Genomic DNA, 19,795 nt, shown 5'->3' with positions numbered 1-19,795 from the left:
CGACGTGGTGGACCCCGAGCAGAAGGAAGGACTTGTTTGTAATTTCTTTTATGTAATGGGCCCTGTTGTAATTCGCTGTGTATCACTGCTTCCCAATTAATGCAGCACCATGGTCCTTCGGGACCCTTTCTTGTTCAAACAAAAAAAAAATCTCAAACCCAAATCCCAGTTCGTGCGATCTATCTGGTTTAGGTCGTCACAGAACATCACTTGGTGTGGGTTGGATTAGGTGCGGCCTTTGCCCCACTCTCACCTCGAGTCGCAAGCTACAAAAACAACCAAAGTACTTGTCCAAACTAGAGTCACATAGACGTGAATATCCGGTATTTGTGATCGCCGTCCGAAAAAAGCAAGGCCCACAGATAATCTGCTCTTATTGATCTGGGAATTTTTAGTTCAGTTCGTTGCAAAAACAAAAAATACAGTCTTCTTTGCAAGAAATTCACTTGGCTCGCTTTGCACGGCTCATCCATTTCTTAATAGGAAAGACGGACAGTTTGGGTCTTCCTGCGTCCCTGAGAGGTGGTGAGTCTGCTGGTGATTCCTTCTGCTCGTCTGTGTCTTCCTCGTCAGAATATGGTAGCAATTCAAATGCACCACGTGTAAAACCTCGAGCAATCTGAATTATTTTCATTTAAACAAGTGAGTGCTATTAAAACTATCGTTACTAAAGAATCATGGCGGGTGCAAATGGAAAAGGAAACATATGAATACTGTACCTTCAACAAAACCCAAACTTTGAGGGAGCTGCTAAGGAGCCCTAATTTAGTCTTCTTGCCTGATGTCAAGTACGTGCACATCTCATGGTCCACCCTAAGCAAAAATCTTGGCCATGACTTTGGTTTCTCTGGATCGGAATTATGCCTACAGGTGGCCTGTTTCAATCGAAAAGGTGATAATGTTTCTTGTCAATAACTGACTAGAACACTTACTAAACTATGGACCTGAAGTTCTATTTCTGGAACTTTGGCTATAATATAAACCGTGGCCAGAAGAAAAAGGTTAATCATAATCCCAAATGAAGTAATATTATCAGCAGACATAAAACAAAGCATATGGTATCACCGTATCAGTTCGACGGGGATCCTCTGACGTGGGCAACCCTGTCGTGCCCTGACTCTGGGCCACTGACAGGTGGGCCCCACCTGTCCGTGGCCCAAAGTCAGGGCACAGCAGGTCTGACAACGTCAGAGGATCTCTGTCCGTATCAGTTCCATGTGTCATCAATACTGTTTCAAATTATGTCTAGAAAATTTGGTAGATCCAGGTGTGCGTATTCATAATATTCCCGTTGTATGAGGGGTTTTCTGCATATTTGTCACACTTGAGGTATCTAGTTATTTATAATGAAGTATATCAGAAATGATAGCGATATAATTTATTCATCTATATGGTACATTGGAACATGGGAGTACGTACACTTAGGAGTAGAGTCATTTTCCTATATATATTTGGTATAATTCAAATAAAATCGTATATATTTTGGGTATGGTGCCCCATTGGAGCTTCCTATATATATAGGTATAAACTATCATGGAAGTATTTAACCTATATATGCATGTTCCTATTCCTCTAACAATACCAAACTAAAGCGATACAGTGAGAACAGACAACAAACAAGCATATGTTTTTAGAACTTACAACCCTAAAACCCTAAACCCTAAACAGACAACAAACTAGCATATGTTTTTAGAACTTACAAGGCGTCGGCAGATTTCACGTTCTATCTTAGAGAAGGACGTATCAAGAGCTTCAACACGACCAATACCATGGCAACATGAACAAGGCTCACTGATCATGAAAGTAACACTAGGTCGAACCTGCATACCCACAAGTACATAAACATTAGCGGCAACAGAATAATTGAAGGAGGGATGTCAGCATGACTCAAAAGTAAAAAAACAAATAATAGTAGTAAGTATGTTGTTAGACAAACATGATTTCAGCATTACAATATTTTTTAGGTCATTTAGATAATAAACTTATCGTTATTACTGATGGACTAACTTTTGTTTGCAGTATTCAAATGATGCATTTTTATGCTTTGTGATTAAAATCCCCATATATCAGAAAATCATGATATACCATAACGATAAGAGGGAGGACATGAGAAAATAGAAAACTTGGAACAAGTAAAGGTAATGTCTGAACATGTACTGGCAACATGAACTTCTGAATCACACATCCATGTCCACTAATTTCAACATAGTGAATAGTTATTCTCGTTAAAACCATGGCATATATTGTTTGTCAGAGTTCGCACCCTAAGAAGCATGGGTTAGGAAAAAATTGCAAATCAAAATGATGGATTAATCAGCTCAGGAGACCTAACTTACAATTTCTTGCACTTGAAATCGTGAACTTCAAAATGAAAATATACCATAAGATTAGTGTGTTCAATTTTTTCGTTTATTTAGGCCTTCTTTCAATACCCTTGGTTTGAACATCTTACTATAGCCCAATATGCAATACTAGTGTCAGCATGCTACCAAGCTGACCCAAGAAATAACTATTTTGCCACTAATAACTCCAACTAAGAACCAACAAGATTTCTTGCATATTCTTATAGGATTGAAGTTTTAACGGTGTACTGTTGGATTAGTGTCAGCATGCTGACAAAGTGTCAGAAGAAGAGGTCATGCACATACTCTTTTTCTAGTTATTTCCATCAAACCCAGCTTTGACAATTCTGAAACACCAACGGTTGACCGGTCCTTTTCTACTGCTTTCTTCATTTCTTCATAGACTAGTCTTTTGTTTGCTGAGGAGAAATCCTACATTAGACCAAGGATAAAAGAATAGCAAGGAAGAAAACATGCATAATCTTGCAGACATCAAGTGAAAATATACATAATCTAACAGGACGTTATCAAGTGCAAGAAATATTGATTAAATAACCAGGAAAGCATCAGCCTCGAACATAACATCAGAAGAAAAATGAGAATGGCATAATAGATTCAGGACAATGTCAGCTAACAACTTAACCAACCACTATGAAGGATGACAAACTGGTACAAGGGGAGTGCTCTCTATTACCTGTACCAGCATTCATTCAGAGCATAAGCGGAGCTCTTAAAACTTCATTAAGTTTCAGTTTTGAGATGAATGACACTTTTTGCATTACCCAAATTCGATAATGCATTTCCCGTCAAAAGAGAAATAGTCGCATATGGAAAACTCAAGACATACAATTCCTAACTTTTGCAAAGATCCAGATAAGATACCCAATTTTCTAATATATATATATATATATATGTCCTATATATATATATATATATATAGTGAGTGAAATTCATCTATTTTTTTGTTGAAAGATCAACCAACTTTACCAGCATCCAGTTACATATTATAAAAATTAAACATGAAAGCATCTATATTCATACAACAAACCCCACACCGAATCTTACTGACAAGTGACAACATTGATATGCATGTGAGATGTGACTGAGTACAAAATGCTGGTCAATAAAATCTTCTGGATGATCGTTACACTAAAGAGTAGAATTTATAATCAACAAGCAATATCCTATTTTATGTGATAGCTAGCACATGATAACATGAGAAGTACAGCTCACCGAATGATACTTAAACAAAAAACTACATTCCAGTAAACTCCAAGAAAATATTGCTGACAACAGTACTAGTTTATGATTCAAAATTTATCAGATAAATGTAAGTATAATGGAGTGAGAATCTAAGTATAATGCACAATCCTGGATATCCATTTAGATGACCCTTAGTTCTACCAGAGTCAAAGTAATATCTTACAATCATCTATCATATCGATAAAATCAACAACAATGATGCCACCAATATCCCTCAAGCGCAGCTCACGAGCAATCTGTATTGAGGAAATTTCAAGATCAGCAATCAAGTTCATTACTCTAGTAATTTTGCATACTTGGTTGCTACAAAACACAAGTAGGAGTTGCAGGTATGTTGTCATAGTGCAAAGCAGTTTTCTGCAGGCTGATAACTGGGATAGCAACGCAAGTACAATATCAGTAATATATGGTACAGAGTCCTAACGAAGGCTGACAGTTTCAGTTGAGAAATGAGAGATATCCTGTGATGTTCACTGCTCATCTTAAAAGACAGAAGGATGAAGTAAAATTTGGGCCCTAAGAGATGATTGTTTATGTAATAGTACATGAAACGAAATAAAGAACAATTCCTTCATGAAACATACACATTGATACCACTCATGATTTTTTTTAAAAAAGTGCGACTAGGCGGGCGCTGAAGCATGCCTAGGCGTTAGGCGACAGCAGAACGCCCAGCGCTTAATTGTGGTAGGCATGCCCTTAGGCAAGGTAGGTGCTAGGCAGAGGAAAAACTAGGAATCTACGCCTATCGCTTTTTAAAAACCTTGATATCACCTCTCACAACACAATCACCTAAATGACAGTAATTCTGTAAAACTTGCAACATGACAAAACCCTAATACTACATTATTACTTGCATTATGACTTCACACATTCTACCCAAAAGAGTGCAATCTCTTTTGAAGGTGCAAACATTACGATTGTGTGAGCAGCCCACTCTTTAGGTCATCCTCCTTGGGATTAGATAACCAATATAAAGAAGAACTAATGCAGATATATGGCATGAGCATGTGATGCACTGATACTAATTATAGCTAACAATATGGAATTAATAGACTGATGGAACATAACCAACAGCTTGGAAAGGTGCTGGAAGTAAAAATTACTAATACAACAGCTCTAGGACATACGACAATTGTAAACAATTAACTGCTAATTTGGAGTCAATATTTCCTCATAACTATGTTTACTCGTTACAAGAAGCAAGACCAAAGAATGTAGGCAATCTTGCAAACCAGTGCTGTAAGACAATGAAAGGGCAAAGAATTGCGTCTTAGCAATTGAAGCAATGAAATTGAAGATAAGTGACCGCAAAACTACATAGAAAAAGTGATGACATGGTTCCGAAGCAAATATACGGTTTTCCCACAGAGAAATAGCATAAAGCACGTACTTGCTTTGCAGCTTCCAGGTTGACATCTAAAATAGCCTTCTCCTGTGACGTCCCTTGACCAAACATACTGTGACCACCATTCACATCAACAGAAACTAGAGCTTCAGTCTGTTCTATAATTAAAGAACCCCCATTCTGTAGCACAACCCTGCAACAAAGTGAACACTATCTGTAATACTGCAGCCATTTATAACCATCTCTAATATCGATTTGATCAAACATTTATTGTCTGCTTCTCAACAGATTTATATTCCATAATTACAAACACCTACTTCACAAAGACTTGCTGCCCATCATGGATCAGCAATTACAAAGCCAACTTCTAAGTTAACAAAGACTTATACCTACAACACCAAGCCACTGTAGTTGTCACACTCTGCCATTTGAGTTAGTTTCATTAAATCAATTCGTTCTTGGTTAGGAAGTGATACAAGACATGGTTACAGCAATGCAAAGATGACTTCATCACTACCCCACAAATTCAAACTCTCTGGTCCACACATAATAAAGCTATACTTTATCAATCTTGAATATACAGCTGGACATGCAGTTTTGTTCAGTGGAACGGCTCCCAACTATCATACGCAGCAAGAAAAAACATTAGGATCTGTAAAACTACATCAGTAATGCAGGAAGAGACATTATACCTTTTGCAGAGAATATTGTCGATCTCCTTTTCAATTTTATATTCATCGAATATAGGAGTTCTTTTCTCATAGAGGTCAACTCTATTACACAGCTCAGGCGCAACTTCTTGGAGATAGCTTGTAACCTAAAAATGCAAGATAGAAAACATTTTTTATCTGAACGGGTCTGGAAATGTGAATTTATACTCAGAAAGGAAAATGTCCCATAATGTAGCAAAGCTAGGGCACTCATGATACATGTTTAACATAACACTAGTATGCTAATAGTAAAATATGAACTGTATAACTATCCTTTTTAATTAGTAGGCTTATGTGACAGAAGAAACAGTAAGCAGAACTATTTGAGAGAAACATGGTTCCAGGTGTCGACTTCTTAAACTGCAAACAGACATATAGAACTCAACCTCTGCCTAGAGTTACACAACCATATAGCAAGGATCAAAGTGAAGGAAAATAATTACAAGAAATATTTCTTCAAAAGTTTAAACGACTATAAACATATCACACATCAAGCTAGTCACCTCATGGTAGGTACGAGGGGAATCCACAACCAGCCTCTTGACCTAAGTGAAAAATACCAGATAATCAGCATTCAGTAAAGCATTTGAAAAGTGAACTCGTCATAAAAATCTATTAGTTGTGCTGTCTATAAATAGTATACGAACTTAGCTCACCTTCTCATTAAAATCATCTTGAACTATAGATAGAGCCTGACCCTTTGATCTATATAGAATCACAGGAACAGCACCTTCCACACCTTCCTCAGCAGCTAAGGCAGCAGATTGAGCATGTTCAATTATTCCTTTCCAGGTAGATAACAAGCGATCAAGATCCTTCTGCAATTCTTCCCATGAATGGCCAGCAGCAACTGTACGAGCCGTCAGAGTAAATCCAGGAGGACGTAATAACTTTGTAACCCCCTTCAACCGGGTGCGCTCTATCCCGGTAATCTTTTTTGACACTCCAACTTTGTTACCACGGGAAACCAATATCTGCAATTTATATGGAAGGGATGGTTAAGAAAATAATGATAGGTAGCTGAAACATATATCGTATACCTGCACATAATAGCACCCATCAGCAGAACATACTCCTTCTATTCTAAATATAAGACACATAAGTGTGTGCGCGGTCAAGATTTTAAAACTTTGACCACTAATATACGTGGTGGATGGGACAAGAACGAATAATATCGTTGTATTTGTCTTGCAACATATTTCTATGTCTTATGCCCTTTTACTAATTTTGTATGCAGATTATTAGTCAATCGTAGTCAAAAGCATGCATTTGTGACCATGAAAACTCAAGCACACCATTCATTTTGGAATGGAGGGTGTATGATGTAGCAAGCTATAACCAATTTCGAGGTGTTTAATCTATTTGCTTTTATGTGTACTATACATACTATTTAGAGACTGTCTGAATAAGGGTTGGCAAATGCCCATAAGTGAAATTACTTCGGTAAGTTAAGATCATTGTTTCCTTCGAGATCAAAAGTCAGAAAGGTTTCTTGCACAATGAAGCAGGAAATAGCCTTTTATAGCATGTCTTGCAAGTGCATATGTTATAGCAGCTCCTACATCTTTGATTTTTTTCTTCACACTTTTCATGTCCGCATATTCTTGCAGCGGGGTGCAGACACAAATAGTTGTTCACACCTGAACTAGCTAGGCTGTATTCGGAAATGAAGGATAATTTTTGTTGCATTGAAAATGAAGGATAACTTTAGCAGTCTAAGATCATCTTTTTGTGTGGCTGTTGTACCAGGCAAACGAAGAGATAATAAAGGATTCAAAATGTAATGCTCAACAAGCATGAGATAGCTAACTATATATGTTTAAATAAAGGCCGTATGCATCATTTTTATGCAGAGGCCGGGGCTCCGTTCCCCATGTCGAAAAGAAAAAAAACTAACTATATATGTTAATCTTACATACCCAAAATCGGCTTCTTAAGCATGGAAATGGACTCAGTGTTGGGCCTTTCGTACCCAACCCCTCCTTGACAACTTGAACCATAATTTTTGTGCCCTTGCGAACTTGAGACCACCTACATCCATTTGTATCATTGTTAGATTCCCTCAAAGCATGTTGAATCGAAGATAATTTCTTAATATCATTGGAGATCTCTGACTGTTCTCCTGCTAAGAGATCATCATTGTATTCGTCTTCCATGTGATCATCAATTTCATCATCCTTTTCATCATCACAACCAGTGACACTTCCGAATTCAGCACCACCAATCATCTTTATCTTAGAATGGGACACAAAGTCCATGCTTTGTCCATTCTCGCTAACATTGTCAGGCAGAAATGTTGATGAATCATCATTTTCTTCATGTGCGAACTCCTCATCAGCAATATCATCATCATCATCATGATCATCATCATCGCCGTCGTATGTCGGATGGCTCTCATCATTATAATCAGAATCATTAGCATAACCTCCTTTAATGTCCTTGACAATTTGAGGATACACAAATGGATCACGGTTTTGCTTTATGCTCATAAGTGAAGGTCTCAAAATTCCAATGTCAACAAAAGCACCTCCCATATGAGGCACAAGTTTTGTTACTATACCTAAATAAATACTGTCACAATGTACATTGTTTTTTACGGGCTCCAGCAAGAGTTCAACTAGTTTCCCATCTTCCAATACAGCAATCCTCTGCATGGTGCATATAGAGGAGTTAATTAATATGACTCTTGGTGAATGTTCACCAGTGGCAGGGATATGATCCTCCAAAGATGCTGGGGTTTTTTCGATTTTTCTTAAATTTTTTATAATATCCTTTGCTTCTATTTTGCTTTTAGTTTTAACACCAGGTCTGTTTGATATCACCAAAGATTGATATAACCATGGCTCCTCCACAGGCTGGTCCTGTTCAGGCATGTTTTCTGTTACTTCACTCGAATCCTTTTCTGTATTCAAGAACTTCCTTCTGTCTTTCTTGAGTTCCACTGGTGAAACAGAGTTCTCTGCTGAGACAAAAGATCCAATAATCCATGGCTCCTCAACAGGCTGATTTCTCTCATGTTGGTCTACATTAACTTTAACTGAATTTGGTTTTTCACCTGTAGTAAAATCATCATGCACACTGATGGATGGACTCCGTATGCCTGATGTATGCTTCACATGTAAAGGTGTGCCATTCCCAAGTCTCAGAATAATATGCGCACCTGCCAATCAACTGGACACATTTAAGTGTTCAGCAACTCTAATGGGGCTCTATTAATACTTACTAAACGAAAATGTGTGGTAGTGCAACATTACCTACCGATGAAGCCCGATCCACCACATCTATAACAGAGTGGGATTTCACAATGCTCTCACACTTCGCACTCTCCTCAATTTGATCTTCATGAAAATCAGCTTCCATCAGCCAAGATCCCCGAGAAGGAGGATGAATACCTGCCACACTGGTTTTCATCCACAGATCTTTCACAAGGATGACATGTTTTTTCCGGCTAACTGAAGGTATCGATAAGGAACAGTCAGGACCAGGCCTCCATATGATATCATCAGAGGAACCTTTTTCCTCTCGAACAAAATAATTATATTTGAAATGCACCCCATATGGTACCTGAAAGCATGAAAAAAAATAACAAAAAAAATACTAATCACTATAAATGACCGTCATGTTTATGATAATAACAATGAAAATACCAGGAATGCCAATGAAATTATGGCATTTGACACAAAAACATTTCCTCCCTATAGAAAACCTGTTTGTAAAGTGGTGAGTTCAAAATGCTAGTTGGAAGGGTAACATACATGGGGAAATACAAAGGAGCTCTCGGCTGCAACGCACCCCCATATTTGGAAAAATTAAAAAAAAAAGTTTTAAAAAAAATAATTTTTTTTGGAAATCAAAGATGATCAGGTATTGTACCTGAAACAAAATATTTTCCTAGGAAATTACTTTTATTGTATCCTGGGTAAAAAAACAAACTTGAAATGCCCCATGACCAGGTACTATTCACTTTATTTTTGTCATAATTTTGTCTTTTTTGCCCTGGAGTGCATAGGAATCATTTCGTGTCCAAACATTTTTTTTACGAGTACAAACTTGATCATCTTTTATTTCCAGGAAGATTCAATTTTTTTTTGACTTATTTAAATTATTATAATTTTTTTGGTCTATGGGGGTGCGTTGCACCCGAGAGCCACAAGTCCGCGTTAAACATACATGTCTCATCCTCCAAATATACGATGTTCGTTGCTATCACAAATCTATAATCAAAAGAATTGTGCAAAGTAAAACCTAACCGAGCAACACAAAAAAAACCATGAAGCCATGACCAAAGACACTGGTTAGAGCAGCAACACCCATAGCATTTGTTGCTCTACACCATCGTTCCTCTCCAATTTCTAGACTCCCGTAGCATATTGGGGTTCAAACCAAAAAATTGCTCCCACCGGCGACCCCAATAGGAAATCCACGTTAGCACGAGCCCCAAACAGGCGCCAGCAATCTCCAAGTGAACCGGTACTTGGGGTGGCAATCGGGAGCACTGGCAACGCATGCAAGGAAACTCCGCGTCAGATTCTCTCAACTCCCCACTACAATCTCATATCTCCACCTGCCCCTCTCTCCTCTCTCCTCTATCCTTTTCATCACTTCCCAACCAACCATTGGGCAGCCATCCTCTCCGCCGTCCTCTCCTTCTCCACCCACAACAACGGCGGCTCACGCCCGACGCATCCCCGTGCACTCTATCCGTGGCTTTGCGGACCGCATGCTTGACCTCCGCCGGGTCAACTTGCTCTACCTCTCGTTGCTCGACCTGTGGGGCTCCCTCGATCTGCTCAACCACCTCGAGTGAAGAGACAATTGGTTCCTTCTAGACATCATCTTAATGAAGAGTGAAGGTTGAGTGGTTGACCAAGACAAAGTACAAAGATTGGATTCATGTTGGTCAACACACGGAGCATAAATGATAACTCGTGGTAATACAAAGCATTTGTCAATTGGGCTTTGTGAACTAACCCATGATCCATGTATTTGGTGTTCTTATGTGGGCTAGGCATCTTTCCATGGGCTTGAATCAGAAGGAAGATCTCGTATAGCCCATGAAAGGATGACATCAAGTGGTGATCGTCATCAAGGTTGAGAAGTGCAAGTTCAAGATAAGCATCTCGAATGAATTATATGCTTGAAGCTTGCCATCGATTTGAGGATTGTGGACATGTGAAGATTGTTAGCCTTGCTAGTTCACAGGTAGTGTGTGGGAAGTAGTCTGTTTGTGATGCTTCCAAAAGCTTGCTGCAGCTTGCATTGCATAGTGCTATTTATAGGATACAAGCTATAGGTACAACTTCTAAAGCCTTCTAGAGCTTTCTTCTACCATCCTTCTATAGCTTTCTACTACTAGAGCTAACCAGAATTTGCTACTACCTAAGACTATAGATAGTACTAGTAGAATACACTAGAACATACTAGTACCTACAGTACTACTAGAGCTCGACTTCTTGGCTAATGCTAGGGCAGACTTGCTGTCCACCATTAGCTCAACTGTCTCGGCTTTTCTTCCTTGAAGTTCTCCAAGAAGTCGAGCCAGCCAAATTCCTTGAGTTGCTGCACTTGTGGCTGCTACATATTCTTCCTCGCATGAAGACTGAGCAACCACCCTTTGCTTGAGAGATTGCCAACTCACCAAGAGTGCCGCTCGTGCTCTTCCTGGTGTCAATGTCCAATCAGATGTGCCTCCTTTGTCTTCCGTTGGTAGTGAAGACCATAGTGGGTCGTGCCAGCGACGTAGCGAAGAATTCTCTTCACCTCCATCATGTGCTCCTCCATGGTTCGTTCCATGAATCGACTCACGAACCCAACAGCAAATGCAGGTCTGGCCTGGTGTGGACGAGGTAGCGCAGGCTGCCAACTATTTGCCGATACTTCATAGCGTCCACTTCGTTTGTTGTACTTTCACGGCTCAGCTTGAGCCAATCTTCCATTGAAGTGTGTGCTGGATTGCATCCTTCCATTCCTCCCAGCTGAAGGATGCGTGAGGCATAGTGTGCTTGACATAGGCTGATGATATCGTCATGTTTCTAGAGTTTAATTCCAAGATAGAATGACAACAATCCAAGGTCACTCATATGGAATTTTGTCTTCATCTCGTCCTTGAAGCTCTCAATTGCTCCCTTGGATGAACCTGTGATGATTTGATCATCCACATATACTCCAATGAGCAAGATTGCGTCGCCGGTGATGCGCCGGTAGATTGCGTGCTCCTGCTCGCTCTGCTTGAAGCACATTTCTTTGAGCGTGCAGTCGAGCTTCGCATTCCATGCCCGCGGAGCTTGCCGCAAGCCATAGAGGGCCTTGCGCAGCTGTAGGACATTTCCTTCTTCTCCGGTGACAACGAACCCCGGTGGCTGCTTCACATAGACCTCCTCCAGTTCTCCATTGAGGAAGGCTGATTTTACGTCCATGTGGTGGACGGGCCACCCCTCCTGGGCAGCCAAGGCAAGCAGCAGCTGGATTGATTCCATGCGAGCAACGGGAGCAAAAACTTCATCAAAGTCTATGCCGGCTTGCTGGACGAAGCCGCGAGCAACCAACCGTGCTTTGTGTTTGATTACTTCGCCGGCTTCATTTTTCTTCAACTTATAGACCCATTTGAGGCCTATTGGTTGATGGCCGTGTGGTAGGTCAACGGTCTCATGCATGGCTGCCTGCCATGCCTTGCCACGCTCAGCTTCTGCGAATGAGCACGGCTCCCTCGTGTTGGCCAAGTGTAGCTCGGAGCCGAGGTTGCGCGGTGCGATCCCAGGCATTGGTTCTTCGCCAATCAGGTTTTCAACCTTGCGATAGCATACTGGTGTGTCGCCATGCGCAGCATCCAGTCGGTCATCATCACCATCATCAGCTACTGGCATGACGAATTCCGGAGTTGATGCGGTTGCAGCACTTTCTGTTGGAGCTGATGGAGGTGTGGGTGGTGCGCTGGCTGAGGCACCTTGAGTCCCATGTCTTGAGGACACAGATCTGTCCCCTGCTGAACTGGACACTTCTCTAGGCACACTTGTGGCACTACGGCTGATATACTCCACATCGAAGTTGCTCCTCGATTTTTCGCTGCCATTTGCTGCCCAATCCCAGCCCCGTTCTTCATCAAAGATAACGTCACGGGCGATGCGAACACGCCTTGTGGCTGGGTCCAGCAACCTATATGCCTTTACTCCATCCTCAAGCTCGTTGACGCTGCTTGTCCCCAGGTAAGCCTTTGCTTTCGGCTCATCAACTGTCGTGGTGCTATCTTGCACCATAACGATTGGGGCTGGAGCGACATTCTGCCGCACCACCATGGTAGCAGCTGGAGACTCACTTTGCTGCACCAGCATATCTGCAGCTGGAGCAATGCTTTGCTGCATCACCATGGCAGGGGAAGGAGTGGTGCAGACCTGCGCCATGAGTGCAGGCTCCTCATCATCTTCCTCTGCTTGGGCCAAGCATGCCCTGTTTCTCCTTGGCCCAATGTCCATGACGACCACAGTTGCGGCATGTGTCATCGCGTGGGCTGTCCCTAGCCGCTGCACGATCGTCACTGCCTTCTCCACCCTTCTTACGCGGTTGCTGTCGTCGTCGATGTCCGCTGCCACACCTAGGTCTGGAAGAGCTGCCTCCTTGGAGCCCCTTCATCCTCTCAAGCCATTGCTCCTCGGTGAGTAGGAAATTGCCCTGCTCACACGCCGGCTCAGGCGACTCGAGGCGCTCCTCAGCTTCCTTCAGCCGGCCGGTGACTTCCTCCAATGACATATCAGAAGTGTCAAGGAGGGTCTCGATCGCCAGGGCTAGGTGGCACAACCCGCAAAAAACCTCTCGATGACTTGAGTTTCGTCGATAGGTGCTCCGAGCGTGGCGAGGCTTGTGACAAGATCAGTAAGGCGTAGCGCGAAATCATCAACAGACTCCCCGTCGCAAAACAAGATCATCTGAAATCCCTTCTTTAGCAGTTGCACCTTGCCCTTCCGCATGCGGTCTGAACCGACATGCATGGCTCGAATTGCCTGCCACGCCTCCTTCGTTGTCCGCTTGACGGGTCAGTCCAGCCATCATTTCTGGTGGCACCGCTTGCAAGATGGCCTCCAGCGCCATTCGATCTTCCTAGAAGTCGTCGGCGCCGAACTCAATTGCATCCTGGATGCCCCGAGCTTGCACCTTCACCTTCATGAGGAGGCTCCATTCGGTGTAGTTCGTCCACGTCAGCATCGGGTAACTACCGCCGCCAATGTCCTTCACAACACGCTCAACCACGACCTCGCGCCTTCCTGCATCATGGTGGCACGATCGTCTTGGTGGTGGTGAAGGGGAAGGACGCCGCGGCTAGCGAGGCGGACTGCCAGCGACACCTCGAACTGGAGTTTACATTTCTCAGGATCCTAACTTCACCAACGCTCTGATACCAACTGTTAGCCTTGCTAGTTCACGGGTAGTGTGTGGGAAGTAGTCTGTTTGTGATGCTGCCAAAAGCTTATTGCATAGTGCTATTTATAGGGTACAAGCTATAAGTGCAGTGTGCAAATGATTGAGCTCCCTATTAGTGGTGTGATCAAGCTACTCAACTGAAAGCCCCTCTTGATAGTGCTACATGGTGCCAAATAAAACAAGAAAAAGATCCAGTTGAGGAACATGCCAACTGGTTGTAATATGGGAGGACTGAAGCAACTTGAAGCATACACATATGTAAATTTGTTGAATGGCAAGAATTCTTTGAATATAGTAGTAGAAGAAACATGCTACTACAATAAATTATAAATCAAATGATAAATCATCATGACCTTAGACCATTCACGGAAGACGCACTAAAATAGTTAGCCATAAAAGAAAAAATATTGTGGTTGGCCTCAATGCTACATCATAAAGGAAGGAAATGGAAGGAACAGGGTACCAAATAAATTAAGCTACGCAAAACACTTGAAATGTACAGCGGGATATAATCCAATAATTGTCATATTCTGAAAAAGGTTCCTGAAACTTTTTGGTTGTTCTCCTTGAAACAATAATATGGTTCAACCATAAACATCATTTTTTTTAAAGGGACATACAGAGGCATGTTTTATTTATTAAGCAAGATCTCTTCCAGAACACTTAATTCACTTGTAATGTACTTTGCATAAGTCCAGTTTGTTTGCTACTTGACCTTGACCATACCAACCACGGCCCAAAGTTATTCCTGTTAGAAGAGAAGTTACCTTTATTTCAGCCCTCCATTCATTTTTACTTTTAATAGAAGGATCCAACTGAACAGCCATATCAGGTTCCCAGCAACCCAGGGTAACTGGATCGCCTGTTACGAAGATTATGTAACCATCCAGAACATCTGCTTTCAGGTTCCATGATATCGTACAGAATCCTTTGCAGGTTATGGCCGAGTCATCTGTGAGAAAGAAACTGGGGATGATATAAACTTCAAAACATCCACAATCTGATAGAGAATTTTAGGTGCACATATTTTTCGACCATATAGCTACAGCTTAGCTTAAATATATCAAAAGTATAGATTATCACAGGTTGAATAAAATGCATGGTTTTACTTAATAAAAATTTAAATTTTGCAATTTTGCAAGTCGAGACAATAAGATGTTTTGCCAGGATCACCAGCGTTGAGGGGGAGTGCGGCCGTTTGCACTCACACACCCATTGAGCTGCACCAGGACCTACGCTCCTCGTCCGCAACCACCTCATCAGCACTAGTGCCATCCTCCTCACCCACCACAGACATGGAGGCACACCCGGGCTACCATCTTCGCCCACTCAGGTGGTCCCCCTTGCCGAGCTGGTCGGTGAGCCGCGCACCCCACTGCCGACCCCTCCACCGCCGAGACAGCTCCATATGTGTCTTCCTGTGCTCGGCGGAGATTGACAACATGGAGGCCGTTCTGCAGTGCGCTCTGCACGTGAGCATAGCAGGACCATGACCTCTAAGGTCACCAAGGCAGTGATTGCATCCCTTGGCATCGGCGTAGATGCATTCAACATCCATGTCCATGCCCCTGAAGACTTTCTCATTCTCTTCTTCGACGACGCCACATGGCAGCACTCCGCTGACCATCATTGTCTCCGCTCCCCTCATTTCCATCTACAGCTTAAGCCATAGGCACGCCATTCGCAAGCCTCGCTTTCGAGCCTGTGCTTCCACGTGGACATCGAGTTGGAGGACATCCCGGCGAACGCCTTGAGCCTAGCCACAGCTGAACCGGTACTCTCTCCATCATGCTGGGTTTGGAGCCCGAGAAAAATGCACAAGGTGGACATCGAGTTGGAGGACATCCCGGCAAACGCCTTGAGCCTAGCCACTGCTGAACCGGTACTCGCTCCGTCGTGCTGGGTTGAATCGTTGGAGCCCGAGAAATGTGCAAGGTGCAGGAGCTCTTCCATCACTCCACGATATGTATTGTCGATGACGGTGGCTCCACCTACTTCTAGGACCGCGTGGATCAGAGGGAAAGGAGTTTGCGAACTCACTATTATCATTTATAGCCACATCCCTCCACATGACAGACGGATGCAGAAGGTGCAGCAAGACCTGCTCAACCGAGCCTTGGTGAGGGACATTCAGGGAGCTCTGCACGGTCGGCATGGTGCATACGTCGAGCTCTGGCACAACGTTCCCCCACGTCTCTCTCAGCCGTCAGCCGTCAGCCAGATTCAATATGTTGGTGCTGGAAGAAAAGTGGAGATTATTCTGCCAAAACCTGCTACCTGGCATAGTTCGGGGATGCGCTGATCTCGCCACACTGGAAGCTCACTTCGCCAACTTGGGCGCTGAACAAAGTGTGTCTCCACACCTGGCTTGCTGGCGAGAGCAGCTGCTAGACTTCAGACAGGTTCGCTCGCCGTGGCTTGCTGCATTTCTCATGGTGCACTCTCTGTGATCAGATGCCTGAATCCATGCGTTATCTTCTAGTAGACTATCCCTTCTTGCACCAGGCTTGGCATGAAGTGCTCTCTCATGGATGCGCTCCACCGCCTCTCGCCCACAGATCGGTGATGAATTCCAGACCCGGTGGAGTTCTACGATTCACCTCTCCCATGCGAGTAAGCGGCGTGGTTAGCTTTGGTCGTCATGCTAATTACATGGAAGATCTGGAAACATAGAAATAATTGTAGTTTCAACCGAGCCTCGTTCGATATCCGCCGCGTGCTATGCACCGTTTAGGACGAAGCTAGGACCTAGCATGACCCAGTGCCTCAGGGTTGCGAATCATAATCCCTTTAGAGTAGTGATGTCGTGTTGTATCTGGGTGTGTGGAACTCTCTGAGAGCCGCAGTTCTGTAACACAAAGCTCACCCTGCTTTTATTGAAATGATACAGGAGGCTTTCGCGTATTCACAAAAACAAAAATAAGATGGGCACTTCATTGAATGTTCTATTTGCGTAATAGACTTGAATACATTGAAATTGGCAAATGAAAAGCCACATAATTCGAGATGCATACACCTGTTTGAGAAGATGTACCCATAATTTTATACACTAAACTACAGTTGATACGGAATAAATGCCAACTTCCATCGATATTTCATTATTAAATTAATATGTGACTTTGCGTTGGCACAGCAGATGGCAAATTCAATGAGATAACCAAACAATAAGATACAGAATTACAGGCTAAACACGATATTTAATTTCCTTAACTGCCCAAAAAGTGTCAAGTAACCTATCCATCCTTTCCCAACTTGTACATAGTACCAAAATGAATTTAAAAGCATTCAACCTAAACAAAGAAATTACCACGTCCTGTAGACATGAATGCCGTTGGGGAATGAGACAAGTTTGCTTCCACTTGAACATTTCCACTAGCAGCTTCCGTCAATTGCACTGAACACAAACTGTGCCTGAAGAAATATGAGTTGCCAGCAATCAGAGGATGACAACTGAAACCTCCGTCAATCCAAGCAAAAAAATACCTTTCTAATTGCCCACTCGAATGAGAACAATAGATGAAATCACGGTATGGGTCTTCTTTACAATATTTCACAGTTTCAGAATTATTAGGGGGAGGAATCAAAGAATTGACTCGCAAAGAGTCAACCATAAATACCATCTGAACTATCACACTACCAAGTTGTGAGAAACATGGACAGAAGCAGGCCACTAAGTAAAACCACACAAAAAGATTTTTGTATCAGCACGATATTCAGACAACCAACACAAGGACAGAATCCAGGAACAGACCTTCCCCGGTGGCCGGTTAGTGCAGAGATGAGACCGGTGGCGCTGCGCCGGTAGCCATTGGGCGGCGACGGAGCGGAGATATTAGTGGCGCGCGGGGGTGCCCGCATGGTACCGAGAGGGGGAGGAGGCAGAGGCGGTGGGCCCAGCGCGCGGGCAGCCATGGCAGGGCATCACAGGGGCGAGGTCTCTTCTCCGCGTGAACCCACCACCACCATTTGATCTGAGGATAGGGTACTGGAGGAGGATGTTGGGGTTTTAGGGGGGAGTGGAGGTGAGAGGAGCCTGCTACACGCTGAAGATTGAGAAAAGTGAATGGGATAAGACGAGGGAATTTCTCCCTTTTTTATTATTAAGTTCACTCTAAGAGACGGATTTACCCTCCACCAAATACATAAGAGCATCTTCAGTCGCGTCCTCCAAAGCGTCCCCCAAACCGCGCCGGATTGAGCCTTTGGGGGACGTGTTTTGTTCGTGCCGTCTTTGGGGGGCGTCGCTCCCCAGCCGCGTCCCCCAAACGCCTCCCCCAAATGAATACTGGTGCACGAAAATAAATGTTTTCATTCAATTTTGATTATATATTACAAAGTTTGAATGAAAACGGCTAGATTTCATCTAAACCTAGACTACTGACCGCCCGGCGGTGCGTTCGACGGCCCCGCCCCGTCGTCGCCTCCCCTACGCCGCAGCTCCTCCTGCGCGCGCCTTCTCTCCTTGCGTTCGGCGGAGGCCAGATGGTTCCGCTCCCACCGCGCGTCCTTCGCCGTCCCCTGTTGCGCCGCCTGGAGGGAGAGCTCGACGGCGCGACGAATCTGCGCCTCTTCGCGGGCACGGGCGTCGTCCTGGAGCTTCTTCTCCGACTCGAAGGACTCGACGAGCGCGCGTTGCTGATCGGCCGTCTCGTCCGGGTGCGGCCCGTCGTCGTCGGACCACTCGAACTCGTCGTTGTCGTCGTCCTCCACCTCGGTCTCCTCCGCCTCGGCCTCCTCCTCCTCCATTGGCGCCTCCTCCTCCACATCTGTTGGCGCCTCCATCATCGCCGCCGCCAACGCGTCGGCCTCCGCCGCCAACTGGTCTGCCTGCCTCCCCCATAGCGCCGTCAGCGCCGCCTCCCGCTGTTGACACTCCTCCGCCGTCAGCTGCTGCTGGCGCTCGATCGACTCCCGCCGCCGGCGCTCTATCGCCTCCCGCCGTTCACGGTACAGCGCCTCCCGCTCATCGCGTTGGCGCTGGCGCTCATCAGCCCACCGCTGCTCCATCTCCTCCCAGTACCGGCGCCGTCGCGCCTCTTCTCCCGTCGAGGCGTCGAACGCCGCAACGGTGTCGCACTGCTACTCCTGCCACGCTGCTGCAATCGCAGCCTCCTCAGCTGCGGAGGCAGGGGCGTAGAACGCCGCTAGATCCGCCGCGTGCCACGCCTCACGCCGCTGGCGGGCCTCCTCCTCGAGTGCCTCCCGCCGTTGTTGACGAGAGCCAGGCCAAAGCGGCGTCCCTCGCCGCCGCCGCTCATCCCGGGCCGTGGGGTCGGTGTCGACCTGCGATTCCGGGCTGGAAGTGGAGGAGACGGCGGTGGAGGGAAGTGTCCATCGCCTGGGCGGTTCGCCATTGCCACTGGTGGTGGAGGAGACGGCTGTGGAGCGACGAGGGTTGTGTTTGTTGCCGGCGGGGTGTGGTGGCTACCATTGATGAGCCGGGAGACCTTTTATAGACGCCGGCGTCGGGAAGAAAGCGCGGGAACAGACGAGAAGAGGCGGGAAGATCGCGCGGGAACGGGCGGTGGCGTGCGAACGCTGGCGACGCGTGGAGGCTGCGTAGCACCGGCGAAACGTCTCGCCTGCCCCTCCGTCGCCATTAAGGCAAAGATGCCGCCGTGTGTCACTGCGCGCGAATAACTTCCGTCGCGAGGTAGGCGACGGTTAGGTTAAAATTAACTGTGCCGCTGACGGGTCGGCCCCGCCAGTCCCCGCCTCGC

The 19,795-nt window shown here is 44.7% G+C and overlaps 1 protein-coding gene across 1 annotated transcript; it reads right to left on the bottom strand.

The window, feature by feature from the left end:
- Positions 1–343: 343 nt before the first annotated feature.
- On the bottom strand, positions 344–18,117 carry LOC124685183 (ribonuclease E/G-like protein, chloroplastic). Its single transcript, XM_047219515.1, has 14 exons — positions 17,827–18,117; positions 17,383–17,486; positions 14,843–15,027; positions 8,918–9,227; positions 7,583–8,823; positions 6,320–6,637; positions 6,167–6,208; positions 5,646–5,770; positions 4,999–5,146; positions 3,769–3,841; positions 2,649–2,761; positions 1,701–1,820; positions 720–875; positions 344–619 (listed from the first exon to the last, which is right to left on the bottom strand). The coding sequence occupies exons 1-14, from the start codon at positions 17,985–17,987 to the stop codon at positions 443–445; spliced, it is 3,273 nt and encodes a 1,090-aa protein (XP_047075471.1). The 5' UTR covers positions 17,988–18,117; the 3' UTR covers positions 344–442.
- Positions 18,118–19,795: the final 1,678 nt, after the last annotated feature.

This window comes from Lolium rigidum, chromosome 1, assembly GCF_022539505.1.
Source record: "Lolium rigidum isolate FL_2022 chromosome 1, APGP_CSIRO_Lrig_0.1, whole genome shotgun sequence".
Taxonomy (NCBI): Eukaryota; Viridiplantae; Streptophyta; class Magnoliopsida; order Poales; family Poaceae; genus Lolium; species Lolium rigidum.
This window is presented reverse-complemented; position numbering and strand designations above follow the sequence as displayed.